General features: G+C 39.5%; 1 protein-coding gene across 2 annotated transcripts; it reads left to right on the top strand.

The window, feature by feature from the left end:
• The first annotated feature begins 38 nt into the window (after nt 1-38).
• DDX6 (DEAD-box helicase 6) lies at nt 39-27,263 on the top strand. Of its 2 annotated transcripts, XM_073320593.1 has the most exons (14): nt 40-248; nt 3,713-4,183; nt 6,240-6,303; nt 6,791-6,895; nt 8,247-8,376; nt 8,974-9,120; nt 9,624-9,722; nt 12,405-12,523; nt 12,966-13,094; nt 13,541-13,657; nt 15,093-15,156; nt 18,224-18,325; nt 19,714-19,893; nt 22,986-27,263. In XM_073320593.1, exons 2-13 carry the CDS (start codon nt 3,984-3,986, stop codon nt 19,887-19,889), a joined length of 1,452 nt encoding a protein of 483 aa, XP_073176694.1. In that variant the 5' UTR covers nt 40-248; nt 3,713-3,983; the 3' UTR covers nt 19,890-19,893; nt 22,986-27,263. The 2 variants fall into 2 exon arrangements, with proteins under 2 accessions (XP_073176695.1, XP_073176694.1); XM_073320594.1 differs by lacking the exons at nt 19,714-19,893; nt 22,986-27,263 and having other exon boundaries at nt 39-248; nt 16,106-18,288.

The following is a 27,263-nucleotide window of genomic DNA, read 5'->3' as shown; positions in this document are numbered from 1 at the left end:
CCGGTGCGAAGAGCCGGCGTGTGCTGCGGGGGCGCACCGGCTCCGCCAGGAGGCCGCTTCGAGGCTAGCGCTGAGGTAACGGAGGCGGGCCGAGGGGCTGGGCCTGCCTGCTTACCAGGCCAGGAGGGGGAGGGCACACGGGAGGAAGAAGGAAGCCGCCATCTTGGAGCGTCGAATCGCCATAACAAGGCACCAAGCGGGCGAGTGCGAGGACTTTTATACTCGGGGGAGCGCAGCCGGCGGCGGCGGTGAGCAGCTTGCCGGGGATGCGGCTTTCGGGGCTGGGCATGGGGGCGCGCGGGCATCGGCTACCTGTACTTTGGTGAGGCCTGCGGCCTGCCCTGGAGAAGGGCTTGGGCTGGGCCGGGCCTAGCGGGCGGCTACTTCGGACTGGGGGTGGGGGAGCGCTGCGGAGGGACTTGGCGGGTCTCGTCTCGCCCGCCCGCTTGGGGTCGGTGTCCCATGGGGGGGCTGCAGGCATGTTAGGGCACCGGGGGTGGGAGCAAGCGGTTCGCGAGGGGGCGGCGCTGCGGGGTGGGTGGCTGGTGGTGGAGGAGTGGGGCGGGAGGCCGTGAAGTGGGGGAAGACGTGTATCTGGTAGTCTGACCTTGAGGGGTGCGGGGGCGCTTGGTGTTTCTGGTGGGGGACCCTACACTGGCCTGCGGGGTTGGTGTATCTGGGGAGCACCGCCCCCTCGGTGCCTGGGTCCCGGAGGGGGCGGGAATGATCTTTTGTTTCCCCGACGGATGTTGCCGGAGTCGGGTGCCCGCTGATGTTGCGCAGATAAATTTTTAGGGTTGTGCCTGTTCCTCCAGGCTGCTCCAGTCTGGCCGCAAATAAACGCGGCTTATGTACGTTTGTTGTTAAACCGGGGCGCCCCTCGGCTGTGGGGGAGCCGGGCTGCTCCTGTTTTTGCCTGGTGAAATCGCCCCCTTCCCCAAGCTTTGCACAGACTTCTCCGGACACTCAAACTAGAGCTCCTGTCAGTCCCAGGCAGAGGCCCATGGCGATGTGGGAGTGAATCAATAAAAAGTGCTTAAGTTGCTGCGCTCCATTGTTTTTCTGAAAATGAAACGTTCCGTTATTTTTTTGTGGGGAGAAGGATGAGCATATGGTTGAAATTTCTAAACTGATTGAAGCTGCAGTGAGGTCCTTACATTAGAGGAAATATAGGTCGGTTCTGGAGCAGCTCACCTCGGCCTCAGGATTCTGTAGGACTGTTTGCTTGAACCCTAGCAAACAATGGAAGACGTGGTTCCTGGAGTCACTTAAAAAGCACCCCCCAATTTTGTGTTTCTTCATGTAGCATTGTGTGCTCTTTTTAGGCAAAAATCAAAGTTCCTCAGGGAAAGGAGGATGTTTTCTGCAAAAGGGCAGTGGAAATGTGTAGTGGCAGCGGCTTCCATAGTCTGCATACGTGGTCAAAATCAAGAAAGGAAATGCTTAGACTGGGGGTGGTGAGCTTTGCTAGTAGAGGGCACTAGCTTTCAAAATGGTGGTGTTGCTTGTCCCTGAAATTTTAGGTTTGTTCAGATTTATTAAATATCGTTTTACTTTCTTACATGTTATACTTTAAAGTTTTGGGATCCTACTGTGGGTGTGGGTTAAGATATTTAAAGGCACTTTGCCAGGTAAAATAAAAAGGAAAGTGGGTTACTAACAACACATTATTAAAAAAGTTTAAAGTTGAGTTTACCTCTTGCTGTATCTCTCTGCTGTTTATCTTTTTTGTTCTACTGTCCTAGCTATATGCTTGATATTTGAGTTGTAACACAAAAGGGAAATGTCTAAATCCAAATAGTGTTTCCCTTGAGTTCTTAAAAATAAAAATATTTTTACTATGACAGTGTCCCTGTAAATTAAAGGTACTTGAAAATGACATCCATCCGAAAATATTTCACCTACTCATAACAAGAGTACCATCTAAAATGACTGACTGACAGAGATTGGAAGAAAGTATTTTTTTAAGATTGCTTTGTGCAGTTGGCAGTACTTCATATACTAATTGTTTCCCTTCCATAGTAAGTCATTTGCTCTGTCTTTACTTTGAAACACAAATAAATAAATAAAGGAAAAGGGAATGTTTGAAAAAAAATAAAAACTTGATTGTAAAACCATAAAAGTTGGCAGAAATATTCAGAATCTGGTTGTAGTACCTGAAACTAGTTTTAACTGTTTTTAAAGTGATTAGATATTGGTGTCCCTTTAAGGAATGTTAATATTTGAATTCTCTGGGTGGATTTTACCTGGGTATGGGGAGGTATTTTATAAACAACATTTGTGTAAGAGTGCAGTAATCAACCAGTGCTGCCTTTGTTTTACATTTATTGTGTAAAATGCAGCTGCTTTGAGATAATGATACTTACTATATGTCAAGCCTGTAAATCCTTTTTTGAAACTGCTATTGATAGGCCTGTAGACTTTACTTGTTAGTAACAATTCTAGGGTTACTTCAAACAAATTAATCTTACAATTTTGTACTTTGGTTACTTTCTATGAAGAGTACAGGTCGTGTGTGTGTGTGTGTGTGTGTGTGTGTGTTTGATATCTTGTTAGCCAAACAGTCAGCTATAGTTACTTTTCCAATACTCCTGCCACTAACTTTAAATTTGTTCTGTATGTATCTGTTTTCTGAGAGCACCAGGCGGGTTTTCCAGTGACAAACTTATTTTGAACGTAACTCAAAGGGTGTTAGCTCAATTAAAAAATTAAGAGGGAAATCTCTAATGATACATTTGTATCTGAATTGCTATCTCTAATTAGAAAACTTAACCACTGTGAGCATTTTTTTTTTTGATTTGTGAATGTAATAAAACAGGAAGCTGTTTTGATTCACTGAGAGTGAAGGACTTGGTTTCGCTATTTGAAATTAAAGTTTTATTGTTCTTTAAATTGTAGTTTACCCGTTAAACCAGCTGTTAAAATAAACCTCTCCTTAAACAGAAATAGAATTTATTGCTTTCGGATTTCCAGTGTTTTTCTGATTACTTCAGATGATTTTCATCTTACTTATCATATTAGAAAGCCCACCCACACTCTCTCTCCCCTACTCCTCCAATTGAGATATTAAAGTAATTGCATAGTGTGCCCACCCCCAATTCTCCCTATAATTTAGATAATTTTTTCACTTCAAGGTCCAAGAGACACAGGCAAGGTTTTCATCTCAAGGCCAAAAGACCAAAAACATCAAGATACTTGATCACGGCCTTGGATAGGCCAAGAGACTACTTACACTTGATCTTAGCTCATAGAGAGCCGAGATAACAGTCCTATTCTTCATCTCCTGTCCTTAATTCATGTGCACCATTGCTTTGTGGTGGTAAACAGCTGCTGTGTTCTGCCCCTTGGCTGCACTTCAAGCTTGGGTGAAATAATCTCTATGACTCATACCTATGTTCCTGGGGTGTAGTTAATATTTGTAAAGCATTTCATCACATAAAAGATGTCAAGAGTGCACATTTTCACAGAGTTCCACATGATGCCATAAAACGATAGTTGTGTATTCAGTTTTAAGTAGGGAAGTTAACTTTTGGTTTATTCGTGACACTTGATCTTCTGGGTGCCTTTGTTTAAAGTACTGAGGATTTGGATGCTTGTTCAGGTGATGCTTCAGTTAAAGTATCAAAATAGTTTGTAATGATCATAGTAATGTGATATATTTTTACACCCTAAATCCATGTATTAATTGTTTTTTTTTCTGCATCTTTTTCAGACTGAAGTGAGTGAATTCAGATATAATTCAACTTTGTTAGAGGGCTTTTTTAAAAAAAAAAAAAAAAGTTGTTCCACGGTGCATCAGAGCAAGTTACTACTTTACTGTTGAGTGACTTACAGGTGCTTGCCTGCATTGCAATAAAGGACTCATATATTGAGCAAGACTTATTTATCTCTTCATTTTGGAGAGTCTAATAAACTGTTATTACAGTTTCTGTACTGACTTTCAAAGTTTTGAAGTCTAAAAAGACATCTTTACAAATAAAAACATGAGCACGGCCAGAACAGAGAACCCTGTTATAATGGGTCTATCCAGTCAGAATGGGCAGCTGAGAGGCCCTGTAAAACCAAGTGGGGGCCCAGGAGGTGGGGGGACACAGACTCAACAACAGATGAATCAGCTGAAAAACACCAACACAATCAATAATGGCACTCAACAGCAAGCACAGAGTATGACCACCGCTATTAAGTAAGTATTTGCATAAATGTTAAGCAGCATCTGAAACACTTGTTTGAGCTACCAGGCGTTGGAGAGAATTTAAGATTCTTGTGTTGATATTTAAGTTTTATGTCCTATTGTTACTTTAAAATTCAGTGTAGGCTGTCAAATGAGGAATATGAAGTACTGATAATTGAGAAAATAAATGTGAAATTAATAGACTTTCTCTGACAGATCCTGGTTATTTATCAGTTGTGAGAATTAATAGTTAAGGCATTTTGTCAAGTTGTATACTATTGAAAAGCAAAGGTTGATGGCCTATCTTAATTCCTTTTCTTCTTTTCTTGATAGCTCTTCCCCAGAAACGTATTCTCATCCTGATCCCTTGTTCAGGATTGATGCTGGGGTGAGGGGAAGATGTGGAGTCTATTGTAGTTTAATATGAATGTGTATGATTATAGGTTTTAATACAGGTGGCAAGTTGTGACATAATGGACCTTAAAGTTACTTTGTTCAGAGAACTGTCTTGTGTCCCTGTCCCCCACGCCACTCATATATACACACACACATAGGTCAATTACATGACATTTAGTAGATATTTTTCATTAAATGCTAGAACTAGAGCTAAATATTTTAAAACTGGGAATGCCAGTTTTTCATTGACCTTAAACCACTCATTTTCTTTCCTGATTGATTTGCAAAACATGATTTAAAAAATGTCTGATCCCCCAGTTTAACACTTTTTTTATACCAGTACAGGTTTGAATAAAGTGTACCTGGAACAAGTGCAACACTAAACCCCTCCCCCATTCCCCCTTCCCAATTTAGGAATTTCTGAAAATGCATTATAAAATGTGGATTTGGGAGTTGGAAATTGGAGTAAAGAACTGTTCCAGATCCAGTTTCAAGTTTTGGTCTGTATAAGAACTAGAGACTTGTGTATGGATAATTATTTTTCTTCCGTAGTGCATGAATGAAAATTATAAACATCTTTATGCTTTTAACTGCTTTAGTAATTTTGAAGAAACTGCCTGCCAGATGAAGAGAATGCAATTCACAAAAGTGGTCCAACATATAGTTTTGGTTTAAATAGTAAAAAATCTTTTGAGTTGCTGATAATCAGCTCACCATGTCCTGTTAGCCCATCAGCTGGGGATGGGAAGAGAACTTTTTCTCCTTTCCCCCCCCTCATGGTTTAGCATTGTGCAAATTAGATAAATAAATTATGGGTTCTTAATGTCTTTCAAGACATTAGATATGAGCACTTGACGCTGTTTGGAGCAGATACAGGTTATGATGGACCAGTACTGTGTTGTCATAGGATTATAAGAACTGTCATATCTTTTTCCAAAGATATGGTTGGCTAATATTAAGGAAACTAACCTTTTCCATTATGACAGGTTTCAGAGTAGCAGCTGTGTTAGTCTATATTCGCAAAAAGAAAAGGAGTACTTGTGGCACCTTAGAGACTAACCAATTTATTTGAGCATAAGCTTTCGTGAGCTACAGCTCCCTTCATCGAATGAAGTCAGCTGTAGCTCACGAAAGCTTATGCTCAAATAAATTTGTTAGTCTCTAAGGTGCCACAAGTACTCCTTTTCTTTTCCAGTATGTTACTTGTCATGTTTGGCTCTGAAATAGTGAGGGGAACTTGATGAGGTGAACAGTTGTTGATCATATTTGCTAATGGTTATAAGAGCGAGTAGATAATCTGTGCTTGAGAGACTCTTCTCTTAAAATTGTCTAAGATAAGAGCAGCATTTCTGGGTGACATAATTATGCCAGGTTCTTTGGTGCATTTACTACATTGCACCATTTAAGTGGATGCTGTTTAGAGGGAAGTATAATGCTCTGGGTTTGGGACTTGAATTCAGGGACTTCTGAGTTCTAATTCTTGTTTTGCCATGGTGGTCCTTGCCTTGGGTAAACAGTTTAATCTCTGTACTTCAGTTTCCACATTTGTAAAACTGGGGAAATAATTACCTCACAGGCATGTTGAGGTTTTGTTAGTTTGTGCAAAGTACTAATTGTTACTAAAATAGAATAGAATTATTTAGGGTTATTAACTAGTGCTTTCACATTGCAGACCTGGTGATGACTGGAAGAAGACTTTAAAACTCCCTCCAAAAGATCTGAGAATCAAAACTTCGGTAAGGATGTTTTAAAGGTCACTACAAGCAATGGGTTGTGAGTGTGAGATAAATTGCAGTGACAGTGTGCTAGCAGTGAGAAAATTCATTTGATCTGTTTTTAAAACTTAATTAAAAGGAGATAGTAATATACATTCGTAGAGATACTTGACAAATATGTTGAAACTCAGGATATATTTTTACTTTAAGAATACTACAGGATGAAGTCTATTAGTGCTTTTGCTTCAAAACGGATATGTTTTAAGTGTGTATGCAGATTACTTTGCTTGGTTCCCCAGTAACCAATACTACCTAATTATCCATGGTTGCACTACACAGATTTTTGTGAACTACTGTATGATGATGGAGGGTGGGAAAGGGCTTGTTACTGCATTTTGCCTTGTCTTTGTCCTGGTTTTATAATCTGTGTAAATTAATTCAGTCAGACCAATTTATGGGGATAATTTGTATGAACTGGTGTTACCGTTCTACTTTCTTAATTGCTCAGGATGTGACCTCCACAAAAGGAAATGAGTTTGAAGATTACTGTCTGAAACGGGAGTTGCTGATGGGAATTTTTGAAATGGGCTGGGAAAAGCCATCTCCTATTCAGGTTAGTACAGAACAGATTCTTTGTGCCACATGCGGATTGTTTCATCTTAGATATCTCCTAGTCAGTTATTGAAAGCTTTTGGGCATACTTGAGGTTTTGACACTAAGGCTTTGACCGTATAATTTCTGAAAAACTTACTTCATACCAAACTAAAAAATACCTAGTAACATAGAAATTTGGCTTTTTTACTTTTTGAAGGCTTGACATATGATTCTGTTTATCGTAGAGAGGTTAGGGGGTTGTAGGCCCCAATTTGCGAAGATGCTTCAAATGTGTAAGTAGTCCTGTGGACATCAACAATCTTTGTTCTTTTTTTATGGACAAACTTAATAGCTCTGAGTTGATCTGAGCACCACAGAGGTAGTCATCACAAAAAATCTCTGTAGAATCTTACCGCAGTTCATCTCACCCCTTAGCGCTGTGCCAGTCTAATCGCAAACCTCTCAGCAGAGGTGGGGCAAAAGGTGACTGAGATGTACTTCGATGGAAGCTAGTACAACCCCCCATAAAGTCCTCTCACTCTCTTGTTCTGATGTTTCTCTTGTTTTGTGATCTGCAAATTATTTTTAGTGGGTGGGGTGTGTGTGTGTGGTGGCTTTTTAACTGAGCACTGGAGAAGAATTAAAGTACACACAACTAGTCCATTTCACTTCATCAGTGGAGAATATGATACAAGGCATTCTGAACACTTATCTTAACTTGGGCTCTGTTATCTCTGTTACTTTGTCTAAGTGTTAAAGAATGGTTTTATACTTTTTACTGAACGGCAGAAAGAAAAATACTTCTAGTCTTTGAGTCTGGAGCTGGCTCCATAAAGGATGTCTTAAATTTCAAAAGCTAATAAGCCCTCTGTTTTCATGATGTAATGGTAAAATATATATATGATCTTGAAGTCACACAGGCAGTTTTCCCTACTACTTTTCCTGGCCTAATCGGTGTCTGGAATGGGGGTTATGGTGGAGAGCCTTTCTCTCCCCATGGTATAGTTTGAGAGCACCTCTCCCCCATCTCCTTTGTTGTACTTAATATGTATGTACTCTGCATATTAGAATCATTCCTGTGGTAGCTAGTCCATTCACTCTGCCTATGACCAGGCTAGAGTAGTAGGGCATTGATAAATGGGATACTGGGAGCAGTTTTCTCACAAGTGGGATGCTGAAATGCTCTTTCTTGATCACTTTGTTGTCTTTGTGATGAGGTTGGTGTACTTTCATGTATAGGTCTTGTAACTCAGTGTTGCACTGGAAAATTCTCCTGTCCCTTATCAGGGTCAGTGTTAAACAGGGCCTATTTTTTTAAAGTTGTAGTTGAGGTTATTTTACTGTTGCATTGCCCTGTGCTTGCTTTTCAGGAGGAGAGTATTCCCATTGCTTTATCTGGTAGGGATATTTTGGCTAGAGCTAAAAATGGAACGGGCAAGAGCGGAGCCTACCTCATTCCCTTACTTGAACGGCTAGACTTAAAGAAGGACAATATACAAGGTGAGTTGAAGACAGGTTTACATAAAGCTCCATCTAGGAACTAACATGAGTAGCCCGGTTGCTGCACACCAGTATTGGCGGGATGGGACATTAGAAGATTGTAGGTATCAGTGTAGCTTGATGGCCTGCAGATTTATACCTAAAATTGGTGGCTGAATTTTTCAAAGCAACCTGGGGATTTGGACGCACTTTCAATTAAAATTAATCCCCAAGACTGCTTTGAAAATCTCAGCTATTACAGATTTCTCATCATCCTTGCTTATATGCCCTGAAAAAGAAGTGTGGCGTACAGGTGGCTGGGGGTATAAGTTGTGTCTGGCACTATTTAATCCTACACAAGGAATGCCAGTTAACTTACAGTGCTTCAACACAGTGGTATTTCCTTGTCATGAAGAATACCCATGTCGTTTCCATGACGAGTCATTAACGGGTTTAAGAAGGTTTATGAAAATTCTTAAAGTTTACTCATTATAGAGTTTGAGTACACGTGTTCATAAGGATGTCATTCTTTAGTGCCTTTTTGAACTGGGAGGAAGGCAGTATTAAAAGATAAAATGCATCCTTTGTGCTGAGGATTTTGTGCATCTTCTCTTTCAGCAATGGTGATCGTTCCCACTCGAGAACTAGCATTGCAGGTCAGTCAGATCTGTATCCAGGTTAGCAAACACATGGGAGGTGCCAAAGTGATGGCAACAACAGGAGGAACCAATCTGCGTGATGACATAATGAGGCTTGATGATACAGGTAAGGACACTTCCCAGTTAAGGTTGCTGCTCCTTAGTGGCTTGCACAGTACTGCAAAACACAGCATTAAAATATCTCCCTTTCAGCTACTGTTATACTAGCATTGGCCTTTTATGAGCCAGGATGAGGTTTTATGCATCCCTTCTATATTCATCTCTAAGGACTGGTCTGTGCAAGCGTCTAGTTTGCAGGAAACTGGGGTGTGAATATGTCATGTGCCAACTGTCCAGGTGGACACTACTTCAGTGCACTGTAAGTTCTGTAGTGCACTTCGATCTATACCGCTTTGAAACCGGAATACCTCCGAGCATACTACATAACTTATAGCATGTGAGAACGGGGTCCACGTAGATGATTAGTGTATGTCAGGCTACCTTGAGGTAGATTTTACACCCCAATTTTCCACAAACTGTTGGTACAAACAGGCCCTTAAAGTTGATTTAATGTAATTGTCGTATCCAAGCAAAAATTCACCCTAATGTGTATTCTTATAAAATTTACAGTGCATGTGGTGATAGCTACCCCTGGAAGAATTTTGGATCTCATCAAGAAAGGAGTAGCAAAAGTTGAACATGTCCAGATGATAGTATTGGATGAGGCAAGTCGCTGTCTTAAATATCTTTCAATGTTTCGCAGATCATTAACAGGAAGTTAAAACAATGACACATCTCGGCAGGCCTGCTCATTGAGCATTGCTGGCCAGTAAAATTTTCAGACTTTCTGTTGATGACATAAAGCTGAGATTGATCCATTTCTGCATTCTTTTCGGGGTGGGGAAGTAGCCTGTGGGGAAGAGTTTTCAGGATGTACTTGTCTCAGAGACTGTTAAAAGCAAACTGATAGGGAAAGTTTGCTTTCCCCTTACTTTGTTAACCTAACGCTCAGTGGTCCTACAATCTCTCTTCTGAAATGGGTAGCTCTTACTCTTCCATTTAAAAAGACTGTTTGTTGTAATACAAACCTTTCAGTATAAATTGATATACAAAGATCCAGTAGATTCATAGATTCCAAGGTGTCTGACCTCCTGTACAACATATGCCATAGAACTTCCCCAAAATAATTCCTAGAGCGTATCTTTTTTAAAAACATCTGATCTTGATTTAAAAAATCCACCACGACCTTTGGTAAACTGTTCAAATGGCTAATTATTCTCACCATTAAAAAAATATATGCATAATTTCCAGTCTGAATTTGTCTATCTTCAGCTTCTAGCCATTGGATCATGTTCTGGCGTTTTCTGCTAGATTGAAGAGTGTGTTACTAAATATTTGTTCTCCAGTAGAGTAAAAGCAACGTTCCTTCTAGCTTCTCTTGAAACAACTGAATCTGAGTCGGAGGCTGGGAGAGTGGGGATGTGAGAAATAGTTTGCTACATCCAATAGACATTGGGTTCGTACTGGATAATTGGCTGAACTTGATGTCCTAGTGTGATGCTGTGGCCAAAAAGGCTAATGCTATCCTTGGATACATAAACAGGGGAATCTTGAGTAGAAGTAGAGATTATTTTCTTTGTTTGGCACTGGTGTGGCTGCTGCTGGAAAAGTTTGTCCTGTTCTGGGGTCTCCAGTTCAAGAAAGATGTTGAAAACTTGGAGAGGGTTCAGAGAAGAGCCATGAGAATTATTAAAGGGTTAGAAAACCTGCCTTATGATGATAGACTCAAGGAGCTTAATCTGTTTTACTTACAAATAGCTGACTGCGAAGAGTTGCAAAGAGATCTCACAAAATTGGGTGACCGGGCAATAAAACGGCAGATGGACGTAATAACGTCGAATTTCGAAGTAATGCACATTGGGAAAACGTAATCCCAACTATACAGACAAAATATGGTCTAAATTAGCTGTTACCACTCAAGAAAGCGACCTTGGAGTTATTGTGGAGATATCTCTGAAAACATCTACCCAATTTACAGTGGCAGTCAAAAAACCTGGCAATGTTAAGACCCATTAGGAAGGGGATAGATAATAAAAGATAAAAATCATAATGTCAGTATATACATTTGATGGTACGCCCACACCTTGTATACTGCATGCAGTTCTGGTTGTTCCATCTCAAAAAAGATACATTAGAATTGGAATAGATGCAGAGAAGGGCAACAAAAATTATTAGGAGTGTGGAACAGCTTCTGTATGAGAAGATAGTAAGACTGGGACTGATCACTTTAGAAAAGAGATGACTGGGGGGGGAATGTGATAGAGCTCTGTAAAATCATGAATGGTGTGGAGAAGGGGAATAGGACAACATTATTTACCCGAAGGGTAATGTGTAACACAAGATCAAACTCCTAGACAGCATGTTTAAAACAAAAAGTAGTATTTCACACCGTCAACCTGTGTAACTTGTTGCTGTGGGATGTTGTGAAGGCCAAAAGTATAACTGGATTCAGAAAGGAATTAAATAAGTTCATGGGGGGGGGGAGATAAGTCTATCAGTGGCTGTTAGACAAGATCCTCAAGGTCACAACCCTGTGCTCCATGTGTCCCTAGACCTCCCAACTGTGTGAAGCTGGGACTGGACAATAGGGTTGAAATTGCCCTCTGAAGTATCTGGTACTGGCTGCTGCCAGACAGACAGACAATACTAAGCTAGATAGATCAGTCATCTGACCTAGTATGGCTGCTCTTCTGTTAAGGTGGGGAATTGATCAGTCTGTAAGTATGTACATGGGGAACAAATATTAAATAATGGTCTCTTCATTCTAGCTGAGAGAGGTAACATGATCCAGTGGATGGAAGCTGAAGCAAGTCCGATTCAGATTAGGAATATGGTGTACGTTTTAAACATTGAGCAATTAACCATTGGAACAATTTACCAAGGGTGCTGGTAGATTCTCTATCACTGACCATTTTTAAATCAAGATCAGATGTTTTCTGAAAGATATATAGAATCTAGGAATTATTTTGTGTAAGTTCTATGACCTGAGTTGCGGTCTGACTAGATGATCACAAGGGTCCCTTCTGGCTTTAGAATCTATCAATTCCAGTTAAGGAATGGGAAATCTCTTCTACTCTTCCTTCCTCAGTCTGGTATGGCTCTTAAATTGGAAGAGTTGGAAGTGAGGCAGCATAAATTGCATTTCTCTGTATCTCTGCAGTCGAAGTAAAGCTTTTTCCTAGTAGGTAAATAAAGCTGTCCATGAAGCAGTATACTCCAAAGCAAGCTTTCTACCTTACAAGTTGAGGAGAACATTAGTTATATTTCATGTTCTTCTAACTTAACATTAATAAAAAAAATCCAGAATTTGCAGGACTGGTATATATATTTTTTTCTTCTCATCACAGGCAGATAAATTGCTATCTCAGGATTTTGTTCAAATAATGGAGGACATTATTCTTACGCTACCTAAAAACAGGCAGATTTTGCTCTACTCAGCCACTTTCCCACTTAGTGTACAGAAGTTCATGGTAAGTGGCCTCTTGATGTCCGTTTGGGTATGGAGTGCATGGATGTCTGGAGACTTTGCCCTCATGCACATAAGTAAATGTGCATCATGTAAACAGGGTGGTGGTGGTTTTTTTTTTTTCTTGATGTGATTTATGCATGGGTATTCTAAGTTGCATTCTGGATTTAGTTTTGTATCCTAAAAAAACATTAAATGGGAATATTAAATAAACATCCATTGTACATAGCCAGTATTAATAAGAAAAAACTATCTGTGCAACTGCAGTCTTGGGATGCACACTCCTGTTTGGCTTTATCTGTCAGGGTTGTGCTAGCATAACTGTTGACAGGTGATGCATCTCAAATGGTAGGATAGTAGGTTAGGTAAGAAAATACTTAATTTTTGTGAGTAGACAGGCATGTCTTTTCTACCTTAATTTAATTTGAAATGCCTCTTTATTTCAGAATTCCCATTTGCAGAAACCCTATGAGATTAACTTGATGGAGGAATTGACCTTGAAGGGAGTTACCCAGTACTATGCCTATGTAACTGAGCGGCAGAAAGTACACTGCCTCAATACGCTATTCTCCAGGGTAAGTATATTACTGGACAGTGTGATGCAACTAGAACACCAGTCTGAACCACTTCATTTATCCTTCAGAACATAACTAATGGCAAAGATATGCATCCTAGCAAGAAAGGAGATTTTTCTTAACCTAGTGTTTTTATTGTTTAAAAAATGGCTTTCTTTAAATGAACAGTGATATCTTGGACTATTTACTTTGATGCTATAGCTTTGAAATTTGAAGCCCAGGATCTTTTCTGAAAATGCATATTCTCTTGCTGTACTATTAAACTGCAGTCCTCTCGATAGGAGAACTGTCATTATCTTCTCTTTGCAGCCAGAAGAGTGAGTGACTTCTTATAGCTGGAATCCCGGATACATGTTTTGCAGTTCTGAAAGGGATGCATTCTCCTCAGATTTCAAAGCTTTGTAAGTAAAATGCTGCTGCTGTTTAACGCCTCTCTCTCTGTTCAGCTCCAGATTAACCAGTCAATCATTTTCTGCAACTCCTCACAACGGGTTGAACTGCTAGCCAAGAAGATCTCCCAGCTGGGCTATTCCTGCTTCTATATCCATGCTAAAATGAGGCAGGTGAGTGTGAAGCTATACCAGTTAGTATGAAAGCAACTGATAAAAACTTAATACAGGTGTGAATTAGAATTGTAATATTTAGTCCTTCAAGAACTGTAACTCAGAAGTGTTTGTACTGCTTAATTAAAGAAATTGTGATCCTATTTCTTAGCACAGCAACTCAGTCACATGATCAAAAGCACCTTAATTAAAACCAGTTTTGATACACATTTCATGTCTTACATTTTAGTTGTCTTATGTGATTCCATTGATATGTTTCACAATTTTAGGTCAGTTCTCATCATGGGTTAGCACCAGACTTCAATACTGATCTTGTCTCCGCAAACTAGCAAACATTGGTGGTAGGCTCAGATGCCGTTTGTAACCAAATTTCATTTTAAAACCTTTTGATTCGCATTTGTTTTTTATAAATGGATGTTAGAACTTTTCAGCTGCTACTCACTGGTAAGACGACTAATCCAAATACTCCCCAGGCGGAAAACAAACTTTAATGTGTTTTCTGGCTGCTCTCAATATTGACTGTTCATTGATGTCTGAATAAAAAGTTGTTTTTTTAGTGGCACAAATCAGACTTCCAACTAGCTGATCTTCACAGCACAATGCAGTGCATATTTGTTTATGCATCTCAGGCGTATCATTTATTTAAACTGGTTGATTAAGATTGATACTGCTTGAATTTTTTCAGTGCTGCCAAGATGGGGCCATGGTTATTGATATGTAAAAATACATACACTACAAATAAAATGAGTAGTGAGTGAAGACTTGAGTTAGCAGAAAGAGACTGACTTGTCGTGCATGGATTTATAACATAAATTACGAATAGATCTCTAAGCAATAAAGTAAATTGAATATTTTTACTCAACAAATAACACAATGTCTTGAAAAAGACTTGATAGTCAAAATATCTGGAATGAAAATAAGTAACTTTTTAAATTTTAGATTTTCTTTAGGACAGCTGTAATCCAAGTGTACTACTAGGAGACCTGATTTCTAATCCCAGTTGATTTATTGTGACTTCTGGCAAATCACTTAATTTGTCTGCTTCAGGCCTTCTCTAAATAAAATTTTGTGTAGCTTTTCAGTACAGAAGCTGATGTAGTTAAATTCATACAAGCCCTTTGGATAGACGCTCTTCAGTTAGAGCACTTTAAATTTGTGTACTTTAAGAGGCACTCTTAAACAGATTGTCCATCCACGGGAATTGCTTCAGTTTCTGACTAGTTTAAATATCTATACCCAAAAGTTGTACCAAAAGCCTCTTTTGTTGAAGCACTTTGTAAAATGGATGAAAGCACAAGAAGTGCTCAGTATTATTCTTAAAGAGTGTGTTCAGTTTTCATTTTTCCAGTGTTTATTCCAGCTCATGGGGGAGAGAAGTAGTAGGACCCATGTTTCAATTTGTAAAAGCTGCTGCTATTTTTTTCTGCTTTCCCAGGAACACCGTAATCGTGTGTTCCACGATTTCCGAAATGGCTTATGCCGGAATCTTGTTTGCACTGGTAAGTGTTTCCTTTCTTTAATCCTTTTTCAGTTTTAGTAGCAAACACAGATCATTTGACTCTACAGGTTGCAACTGGAACCAGACTATAGATGCAATCAGTTCACCTGCTTTTTATCATAATGAAGAAAACTATACTAACCTTCGGTGATCAGAATCTTTCAAGACTATAAGAAATGTCAGGCTGGAAAGGACCTTGAGGGGTCATGTAGTCCAGCCCCTGAGTGCTGAGTCAGGACCAAGTAAACCTAGACCATCTGACAGGTGTTTCTCAAGCCTTCTCAAAACCTTCAATGAACGGAATGCCAGAGTCTGTTCCCAGAGCTTAACTTCCCTTATAGTTAGAACGTTTTTCCTGATCCCTAACCTAAATCTCCCTTGCTGCAGATTAAGCCTATTACTACTTGTCCTGCCTTCAGTGGATGTGGGGAACAGTTGATCACTGTCCTCTTTATAACAGCCTTTAACATAGTTCAAGACAGTTGTTAAGTCCTCACTCAGTCTTCTTTTATCAAGACTAAACACATTTAGTTGTTTTAACCTTTCCTTAAAGGTCAGTTTTTCTAAACCTTTCATCACTTTTGTTGCTGTTGTCTGGACTCTGTTCAGTTTGTCCACATCACAGTTTGTCTCTCCTAAAGTTTGGTCTCCAGAATTGGACACTGGTCTCCAGCTGTGGCCTCACCAGTGCCAAGCAGAGCAGGACAGTTGCCTCCTATGTCTTAATATGGGGCTCCCCGTTAACACACTCCAGATTAGCCTTTTTCACAGCCTTTTTCACAACTGCATTGACTCATTCAATTTGTGATCCACTATAACTCCCAGATTATCTTCAGCAGTACTACCACCTACCCAGTTATTCCCTATTTTGTCGTTATGTATTTGATATTTCTTTCCTAAATGTACTACTTCACATTTATCTTTATTGAATTGACTCTTTTTGATTTCAGACCAATTCTCCCATTTGTCAAGATCATGTTGAATTCTAATCCTGTTCTCCAGAGTGCTTGCAACCCCTCCAAGCTTGACGTCCTCTGCAAATTTTATGTTTACTCTCCTTGCCATTACCCAAATTTTTAATGAAACTATTGAACAGTACCGGGCCTAGGACTGACCCCCCGTTGGGATCCCACTAGATTGTCCAAGTTTGACAGTGAACCGTTGAACTACTCTTTGAGTACAATCTTTCAGCCAGTTGTGCACGCCCTCATAGTAATTCAATTTAGACCATGTTTCCTTAATCTGTTTATGAGAATCATGTGGAATTGTATCAAAAGCATTATTAAAATCAAGGCCAGTAATCCAGACAAAGAATTAAATTTGACATGATTTGTTGACCAATCCATGCTGGCTATTTCTTATAACACTGTTTTATTCTCCTAGGTGCTTAGTTTAACAAATTATTAAACAATCAATTTGTATCTCTGTTATGTAACATTACTGTTTAAATGTTACAGTAAGATTGTGCAAGAACGCCTAAGGTGAGATTTCAGGCATATATATGCAGACTAGGGCTAAATAAGGACAAAAGGCAAATGTTAAATTCTCCTGCCCTCCTCCCCCAACACTGACTTGGAATGTTTTTGAGGCATTCATTATTTGCATATTATCGTGAACCATGTAGCATCCTTCCTGTTATGCTGAGTTTTATTCATGTCCCACCTAAACGATTGTATAAGAGTAATTTATAAAACTGCCCTTTAATTAGTCTTGCATTTGACACATGGACTGCTTTTAAGACATACTTCTTTATATAGGATAATTTTAGAAGCAGCTGAAATATAACAGAAAAAACTGTTTTCCACTGAATGCAGCCGATGAAGTGAGCTGTAGCTCACAAAAGCTTATGCTCAAATAAATTGGTTAGTCTCTAAGGTGCCACTAGTACTCCTTTTCTTTTTGTGAATACAGACTAACACGGCTGCTACTCTGAAACCAGAAAAAACTTGTTTAACCTTTTTAATAACTAGCATCTTCCTTTGGGGCCTCTTACTTTATCTGTTACATAGTCTGGCCAAGCTCCTAGTGTCCTGCAGAGCATCCCCATATGTTGTAGGTAGCAGTCATTACCTTACTTCATCATAAATTGGTGTTTAGTTTTTGAAAGGATAACAACTACCAGAGTGCATGAGTCATGACTAACTTAAAGTAATTTCTACATAGAGAGGTATAGCTTACTTTTGCACATTATTGTGTCAACTATTGAGGATCAAACTTGCCTATGAATCCTCCTTGTAATTTAGCCTTTGCCACAACCTTAGTATTTTTAACATTTATACAAGTAAAATATTAATTAGTTGAAAAAGTATGTAGGTACTCTATCTGCACTAATTTTGTTCTGTTACATTTTTGTGGGGGGTTTTAGATAACAAAATTAAGGTAAATTGCTGATTTCTTATTTTGAAAAAAAGTTTTTAAAGTGTTCTGTTTTAATCTCACACTTAGAGAACTGTGTGAAACTGCAGTCCTGCCTTCATTCAGCCTGTTGTCAGGATTCCACACTGCAGTAGTTGCTGACGAGTGGCGTTGCTGACTTCATCAATTCAGTACCTGATTGGAAGCTTGTATTCTAAGAATAGTAACCTCTCCAAAATGCATCAGAAGAAAGGCAAAATAGTTAAATTAGCTGGAAAACAAGTTGTATAAGCCTTTAGAGACTCAATTGAAAATGGTGTATTTTCCCTTTAAGGGAAAAGGGTGTTGTGAAATGGATGCTCAGACGTAGGCAAAATGTTAGAGGAGTTGTTCCTCATATGAAGGATCCTCAATACCAAGTCTGGAAAGCTCGTGTCTTGATGGTTCTTCACAATGTTATCCAGGCCCAAAATGGGTGAGGGGAAGATTTTTGAACAAAACTTAAATACAAAATAAGCAGCTCTCACAGGAGAGATTCACCATTCAGTTTCTTAAATATACTAACCATGTTTTAAGGGTATTTTATCATGCTCAAGTAACCTCTCCATCCTAGGTAGCCTTTTCCCCTAGCTCCTGTTGTACCCTCCCATTCCAGCTAGTGTAGTGGTTTTTGGTGAAATAAAATCCATTAATTAAATGGAATTATGTTTCAGATCTGTTTACCCGAGGTATTGATATCCAAGCTGTGAATGTGGTGATAAACTTTGATTTTCCAAAGCTGGCAGAGACGTATCTCCATCGTATTGGCAGATCAGGTGAGGGAAGGGAAGTGTTCTTCAGGAAAGCTGTGCAAATAAATAAGTATAATTTGCTACTGCTCAGATTTACTTCTGCTTTTTATTCTGAAGTATTGTGGGTATCTCTCAAATGGCTTGAAGCGAGTTGGTGGGTTGTTTAATTTAATTAAAATGGCCTGTACAAAGATAAACTTCATTCCTTTTTCACCAAGGAAAAGCTGTGTAAAGACCTTCTCTTTTAAGGTGTGTTGTAACATTATACAAAACAGGATTAAATGGTTAGGTTATTGAAATTGGCCCAAATATCTGTTAATTTTTAAATATTTTAATCAAAATATACTTTCAGCCTCCTAAGACAGGTTCCTTCTGTTGGCAATCTAAGAAAACTACTCAAATAGCTGTGTGCATGTGCATTTTAAACACACGCTTTTCTGCGGGGAGGGAGAGAGAAGATTTTTGTTGATACTTGGGGTCATTAACAATAAGACATTACAATTAATGTCTTGACACATGTATGTGTATGTAAATCTTAATACAGGATCAACAATAGCAATATATTGTAAATTAACATTTCCGTTTTTTCAAAATAGTTCAAACACAACCATAACTTAGTATAATAGTTATACAGACATACCAACTTTTTTGTTTTTTTGAGGAGAAGCTGAATGTTTTTGGGGATTGTGGTGTGAAGGAAGTTTCAAGAGAATAGAAAGAAAGGAAAGTCAAGGGGGGAGAGGAAGGATGATGTAGTTCAGTTATTAACCGCTGGTAAACACACATTTGTAACACACACTTGTAACCATGACACTTTTTTCTTCTGTGTATACTCCAAAAATTTTTGTCAGATGTCTGAATGTCAGTGGATTGAAACTTAAAATTATTCATTCCTAGCTAGCAAAGGCACATCAGAGAGGACTCAATCTGTAAAGTATGAATTCAGTTGTGTTTGAGTTATCAGGGTGAGGGAGAATAAAAAACACTGAATTTTGCGTGCTTGCCCCACCCCCCTTTTTTTTTTTTTAAACAAAAACCTCTGCACACAATTATTGGCTTAACTTTTCAATAAAATTTTGTCATTGGGCAGACATCAGACAGGATAATAGCCTGAAAGGAGACTGTTCAGAAATCTGTAGAGTTTAATTGGTGTATTTTAATATGGTTCTTCTCCTTTGAGGAGCAGAAATGTCACTTTTTTCTTTTCTGAAGCAATACTAAAAAATACAGCAATAAATGGGGATGTGAAACTTGAAATAGCTACAGTACTGATGTGCTTGAGGGTTTGGATTGGTCAGTCTTGTTTGAAACTACCTTTTTATTACTGCATGATCACGTGTAAGCTGGTCATGTGACAACCTACAGACTTGTGTGATAAAACTGTTACTACTTTAGCCTTTCTTTTTGTGAAGGTCGCTTTGGTCACCTGGGCCTGGCCATCAACTTGATCACCTATGATGATCGATTCAACCTGAAAAGTATTGAGGAGCAGTTGGGAACTGAAATTAAACCCATCCCAAGCAACATTGACAAGAGCCTGTATGTGGCAGAATACCATACTGAACCTGTAGATGATGAGAAACCTTAACCATGTGCGTATATGATTGCTCAGAAAGCCACTGAACTGAAGGCTGGGTGCGTGGCAGTGGGGAAAGAAATTGAGGCAGATAGAATAAGTTGATTGTATGGATCACTTCACTTCACTTTTCTTACCTTTCCTTCCCCTTTGATTTGTCCATTCCACTCTGCATGGTGAGCTGCACTAAATAAGGAGGTAGCCTTCAGACTAGCTGTTTTGATCTAATCCAGTATCTGAACTCTATCATTCTCCTGCATACCCTCTTGTTCAGTAATGTTGTGCCAAAATGCATGAATAGGTGTTGTGAACTCAATGGATAAACTAATTAATGAATGGGCATAGCATGCTTACGATTTATTAATGTATGAAGCAGCCTTTTCCTCACTTGAGTTGCTGACTTTTGTGTGTGTTTTTGAGATAAGATAAGAGTTTATTGCCTGGCCACAAGAAACTCTGAGAAGGGAAGAGACAATAAACGTGGCTCTCTGCTGAATTTTGGACTCTTATCCTCATTGATTTATTAGTATTGGTAACACCCAGAGGCCCTGATCAAGACACCATTGTATTAGGCTTTGTACAGGCCACTTCTTTTTTTTTTTTTTTTTTTTAATTTCAGAATTTTGAATGGAGGTGCAGACCCCTTTGGAAATCTTAGATCTAGTCTGCAAACCCCCAGGTGTCTGTGGACTACAGGTTGAAAACCACTGGTATAGGCAATACAGTAAGAGAGTCTCTGCTCCAAAGAGCTAACAAGGGAGTGGGACACAAGGGATGAGGGGATGAAAGTAAATACACCTGATTGCATAGACTAGCTATTGCAGAAAATGTATGGGTCTTGATTTCAGTTTCTTTTTAGAAACTGGCTCTTCCCAACTGAAAGAGCTGCTATTGGTTAACTGTCTTCTCACAAGCATTACAGCAGAGGTGGGTGATGGGGGAGCTGGTAATGGCCTTATAGATCAATTTGGGGAGGCTGTTGCATGCATGAGGTTCAGCAAGAAAGAAAGTGCAGAAATGGCTGTGGGAGAATCTGAGAAACAAGTGGATGAGGCTAGCATTACTGGAGTGGAGAAAGTTGAAAGGCAGATGCAATAAGGCTATTTAAATGAGTAGGGAGGGGCAGAGTTGTGAAGGGCCTTGAGTGTGAGGACAAAATTTTAACTTTGTATGAAATGGAGTACTAACACAAGGGCTCAAAGGGAGTGTGATGGGTAAGAAAAATGTCTGAGTAGCTGTTTTGAATGGATTTGTGAGGGGCAATGGGTGTATTAATTAGGGGTGTAAAAGGTTAACCGGTAAGAATTAGACTTACTGTTAACCGACCTTAACCGTTAACCTGGTGGCCCCGTGCCAGCTGGAGGAACCCCAGCACTGAGCTGGTGGGAAGGACCTCCACCATGCTGGCAAGGCCCCTGGCACTGGCTGGGCCGGAGCAACCTTGGTTAAGTTATATAATTTAAATAGTTAAACCGGTTCACTTTTTTAACTGATATTTACATTGCTAGTATTAATGAGGTCAAATAGGAGGAGGTTAGAGTAGGCAAGATGGAAAAGGAGGGCCTGAACTAGAGTTTTAGCAACGTTATGAATGAAGAAATGGAAGGACTTGGATGTTGTCTGGGATGTATTAGGCAAGGGAGAGAGAGATGCCAAAGATGATCCTTGGGTTATGGAGTAATAGGAATATAGGAAGGATGGGCTGATGTCTGCAATGAGAAAGTGGGGAGTGCGGAGGAAAGATGCATTCTGTTAGGGAAACAGTAAGCCAAGCATTTCACCTATTGAAATGAACAGATTCAGACATCCAGGAGCCTACAGTCTTTCCCATTTCCTGATCTGTTGGAGATGCAGTATTTGCTTTTGTAGGCTCCTTGAAGGAGAGAGAAGCTGTGTATGTTAAGGATGGTTTATTTCTGTAATTCACTTTGGTTGCCACTAGAGGTCTCTCTGAAATGGCTTTAAAAAAAAAAAATCCAAAACGCTAGTCTCACTTCCCAGCACCACAGAGTGGGAGTCTCCTGCTTCTGCTTCAGCCTACCCAGCAAAAATGTTTGCAGTTGATGAGGTAAATCCCTCATGTTTGTTGTTTGGAATTGTAGTGCTAGTTAACGTACCCTGAGGTTATAATTTAGCAACATAGACCTTCAGAGACTGTGGATACTTGATTCCACCACCTCAGTCATTGTACTATGTTTCCTATAGATGATAAAAAAGAGAGTCAATTCTTTTGTTTCTGGAAGCAGGAACCAAAACATTGATCAGGAATTTTAATGGATCTCTGAAACAATGCATAATCTGTTTGTTCTAGAAAGAGCTGCACCCTGAAACTAGATATAGGAGGAGACTATTTAACTTCATTAAACTACGCCAAGGAAAAATTAACCATTTGTTTCCTCACTGGAAATATTGAAGGGGAAACTAATAATTCTAATCAAGCCAGGCTAACTTGTACCCACTGTGTGGCTGGCAGAGCAGACTCCTTTTTGAAGGAAAAAGTTGGTGGCTAATGGTAATATTGTAACTTAGAGATTTAGCATACAGGAATTGGTTAATTTTAGAATGCCTTCAGAAGAGAGTGTGGTGCTAGCATACCTCGTAGAGCTGCCATTGAGAGCCACTGACTGCGGAAAGTGTGTGTTGTGGGTAGTCTGAGGCATGGAAGTGTAGCCTGCACTTGTGATTTGGGTGCTTGAGATACAGGAGGCTTTCAGAGTTGTAAATAAATTATTCTGAAATCTTTGATTAAAGAGCTTAGCCACTTAACCAAACGATGGCTTCCTATTTTTTTAAAGGAAAGTTCCTTTTTTCCATGCATTCATCTTTTGGGCTGTTCCCTTTCCATCACCCAGTATGAGTGGCAGCTTTCTGTTTTGTTACTTTATTCGACACTTAGGTTTGCTATAAAAGCAGTCATCAACATATATGCTATAGCCTTTCATTTAGTAGGGAATGTTCGGCTTGTATAACTTTCAAGCAAAGTGAACAGAACTTCAGTTAGCTTTAAAAGCTGCTAAATCATAAAACTGAATTACTTTTCTGTATTTTCTTCCTAGCTTTTTTAAAACAATTTTAGAGAAAACTAACTGCAGGATCTTTGGTTTTTAGGCTTTGATTACAAACACCAGAAGCTGAAGCCCCTTGATCCAGATCTGTGACACATCGTTTCTTTGGGGATATCCTTCTCTTTTTGGGTTTTTCGTCTTCTTTTCATTTTGGAACTATGAAGACTAAAGAGCTCAGACATATTTTCTTTTCTTTTTAAATTTGGCAACAAGGAAGAAAGAAGATAAAAGAAGGAATACTTTTGTTTTTTCACTTGTTTGCACTGTGTGCTGATTGAACATTAGTTGCACTAAACTGCTGGTTTTAAAAATTTTTCTTTTGGGGGGGGGGCGCAGGGGCAGCGGCAGCAAGGGAAGAAGAGAAACCCTGAAAAGAGAAGAAACTTGATGAACAGAAGTTTGTCTGCAATTTCAAATTCTCCAACAGCTGACTGAGTGCATTTCAACTTCTCCCTGGTTACTCATCCGTTTTTAAGCTAAACAGCTTGTTACTTATTCGTGCAAAGTGCCTTATGCTATGAGACCATTCAGAATATCACCTTTCAGATACAGCCCGTGGAATCAACAGCTTTTTTTCTTTCCAGGTCAAAAGTTCCCAACCCGTCTCTTGCCCTCCCCCCACAATAGTCAAGCCCAGGGTTGCGAGATGAAACTATCAGTAATGTAACACTTTTTTTGTTTAACTTTTTGTTAAATTGGAGGAGTTGATATGCAACTGCAGTTCACCCACACTGTAAATACATGTATTTAAAACAAAAACCGCTAAAAATCTGGGCTGATTAGGTGCAACATCATAGCTCTAGAAGGAAAGAGCAGCCTATCATCTTTTGCAGGAGCCATATGAAAAGCTCGTATGCTCTAGCAGAACACTAAAGACTGGTTTCCATAAGTCTCCATTAGTAGTTATAGCACTTGATATGTAGACTTATTTCAGAACCGTGGCCCTCTTTCCTCTGGCACAGTGTCCCATTGAAAATTGGATGTGTATACTTGTATAAACTTGTAAATACGTTTTTTCTGTTTTGGGTTCATATATAACTTTTTTTTTTTAATGAAAGTTGCTGGGGCTAAAGGGATTAGACTGATTATGGGAGCAGCTAAAGGTGAGAGGGGCTCAGTTTTCTGCAACACTAAACATCTGAAAAGTGCTCTGACCGCTATGAAGAGCAGGCCTAGACAAGTGTCCCTTGTCAGGGTGGGTTTGCTCTGGTGCTTGCAATATTGTCTTGTGCCACTCTTTTTGGAAAAGATTACTTGTTGGGTTGGAAAAGCCTCAAACACTATAGCTTAACTTGTTTGAGGTACTCTTTGATTTCCTTCTTAAAATTCCAGGAACTTTACAAGCTCTGAGGGCAAAGACCTGTGTTCCACCTTGGCATGAGGGAAATCCAGTAGCTATTAGTGTAGCTGAGCAGAACATTGGTGTGAATTTGGGTTTAAAAGAAACAATACAAAACCAACTTACATACATAAACTGACAGTTCTGGAGCTTTCTTGGGTGTTTCACCTCCTGCAGCATTGTGCATACTCTGCCCAGAACAACCTTTATATAGATTTGAGCAGGAAAAAGCAAATCCTTTAACTTGTTAACTTTGAAGGCACAGAAAGCTGCTTGCCATCTTCTGTTTTTTGGCATGAACTGCTGTCTGTCATTCTGCGTTGTATATTACTGGAGAATGCTTTATGGTCAAGTAGTGTTGCTTTAAATTGTGCCCCTCCCAACATGCTTGATGTTTGGCCTGATCTACAGGCAAAAGGAGTGAGACAAATCAAAACCAGTAAACTTTTTTTTTTAATTTCCTTTTGGCCTGTTCAACTACAGTTTGTCAGGAGGCACCTGGATGAAAGCAATCCCTTTTGGTCAGTTGTACTTTGCATATACCGATGCTGTACTCACACTGCTTGTTTACCTGAATATGGATATGGGAATTAATAATTTCTCTCCATTTTGACTATAAAAAGTGAAATTGCTTTTTGTTGGGTTTTTTTGGGGGGGTGGGGGGGCCAGATTTATCCATCCAACTCCTTGAGGATCAGAAATAGAGCCAGGTGCCTCCTGGTGACAACTTTCAAGGTGAAAAGTGTGGGGTTTTTTTTTTTCCCCCTAATCTACAGTGACTCTGTAATAACTGTAGCAAAAGCTGCACTAAAGTACAAACTCGAGCTTGGTCACAGGCACTCTGTGAGCCACTTATTAAGTTGGTAGGTACCAAATGTAAACAAGTAGTTTTGGGGTGCTTTTTAGCGGAGGGAGGGAGTTTGTGGGTGGTAAATTTTGACCAAAAGTAAAATCTTGCTCTTGTACTGCAGCCAGTGTATGATTTTTTTTCTTTCAGTGAGACAGAAGAGGGATCATTTTAGTGAAACAAATATAAAAAGAAAAGTGTAAATAAAAATTATCTTATGACAGAGCATGCACATGCAACGAGAAAAGGATAGCCGTGCTGAGAGTCAAAAGTGCATGCTCTGCCTGGATTTGTGGTAGGTTAGCCTGGTGCCATGTTCTGATGGTCCCTCTTGAAGCACAGAATTTTTAAATTGAAAGTATTAAAGTCTGCCTCTGAGGATTGGCACTTACCTAGACTATCAGGGGCACCATTTTTAGGTGGCTTTCTCTAGAGGAAGGAAGCAGTCTGATTCTGGTGCTAATAGGCTATCTCTAAAATGTATATGAACTTGCAAAAGGAAAGATGCTCCAAATGACTAGGCAAATCCTAGTCTTTATTTCTCCCTCATGAAGGAGTGTGTAAAACTTGACCGTCAGGTTTCTTCTGGCTTCTTATTTTTACAGACTACTTGCCAACATTTCCATGTATTCATTATTTCAGAGCAAATACCTGCTTTTAATAATCCCCAGGTCAAACATTTGTTCTGTGATCAAGTTCTTAATGGGATATTGAGAATTTTACATGCTTTTCCATATTTTTTTCCCCCAAGAAGGCAAAAAAATACATTAACCTATAAATCTGATATTAGATTCTGTATCTTAAATCCCACAAGTGGAAGGAGGTGGTAGTGAAATGGGGGCACAAGTCTGTAGCCAGTTGAATTGTGACTAAAAATCTAGACTGGCTTTTCAAAGTGTGTTGTACAAATGCACTGCTGTAGCTGGAGGGTTTCGCCAAGGGGAGGGGGGGTGGGTTGGTCTTAAATATTTTCATTTCCAGAATGAGATGGGAGCATCTTTCCTTTGCCTTCTGCTTTGTGTCTTTATATGGAGCAGGGTGAGAACATGAAAGCTTGACACAAAGACCTTACATATGTTGGCATCAAATCATCTCATTCTGACTAACTTTGTTCTTTATTTTAGTGTTGGGGAGGGTGTCTGCACCAAGGATTTAGAAATGTTTCAGATGGTCGTATTCCATCAGTGACTGACATAATGCTGCCATGAAGAGACCATCATTCAGCCTTTGTGTTAAAAGCGCTGTTCTAGTTAGTTTTTTTACAAACATATGAACTTCTGTCTCTTAATGCTAGGAGTCTGATTCTATTGGTGTACTATCCATTGCCGGCAATGGACTTGATAATGCTGCCAGTGCCAAGGAGCTTATTGGTTCATGGGAACAGAGTGAACTCTGGTCTCAGGGACTAGAATAGTGTTGCTGCCACGGCAAAAGTTTGGTAAAATTAGTCCAAGCCAAGAACATTTGGATGCCATGACCGTTTTAGTCCAATTTTAAACCAAGACTTCTCTTTACAACAAATACATGGTCTCTGGAGTGAAAAGTATGTCAGACCGATGAAAAATCGGTACATGAGTAGGGTAGTATGCCTTGTAGCTTTGCTCCCGTCACTGTTCTGCAGCTTAAAGTGTTCCCCTATTTGAAGCATTGTTAAATTCTTGTGTAGACAGAAATGGGGATGGGAGTGGGGAGGGATAGGGTATACTAAGATACAGGCTTGCTGTATTTTAACCATTAATTGTGGGGAAGGGGTGTCTGGAGAAAAATAGTCACTGTTCCCTTTATTGAAACAAACTGGAACTTATTTAAAATAAAAGTTTTTTGTTTGCAATTCAAATAAGTTTATAATCCATTGGTCCCCTGTTAAAAGGGCTGTGTTCCACTGATAAGTGAACAGGGTGGACTAGAACTTGGAACATTCAAGGGAGGGAGGGGAAAAATTGGCTTTTTGTTTAATTGGCAAACTGTCCAGTGGAGCTGAGTTTTCCTTGGGAATGTGTATATCTGTATGTACATGCGTGTGATGGAAGGCTGTGACTATGTGAAAATCTTCACTGAGTTCAGAGTACAGAAAAGATGAATGGTAAAATCCTGATTTTGTTGATTAAGCTCAATAAATGCTCACTGGAACTCCA

The sequence above is a fragment of the Lepidochelys kempii genome, chromosome 22 (assembly GCF_965140265.1).
Source record: "Lepidochelys kempii isolate rLepKem1 chromosome 22, rLepKem1.hap2, whole genome shotgun sequence".
Lineage (NCBI taxonomy): Eukaryota > Metazoa > Chordata > Testudines > Cheloniidae > Lepidochelys > Lepidochelys kempii.
This window is presented reverse-complemented; position numbering and strand designations above follow the sequence as displayed.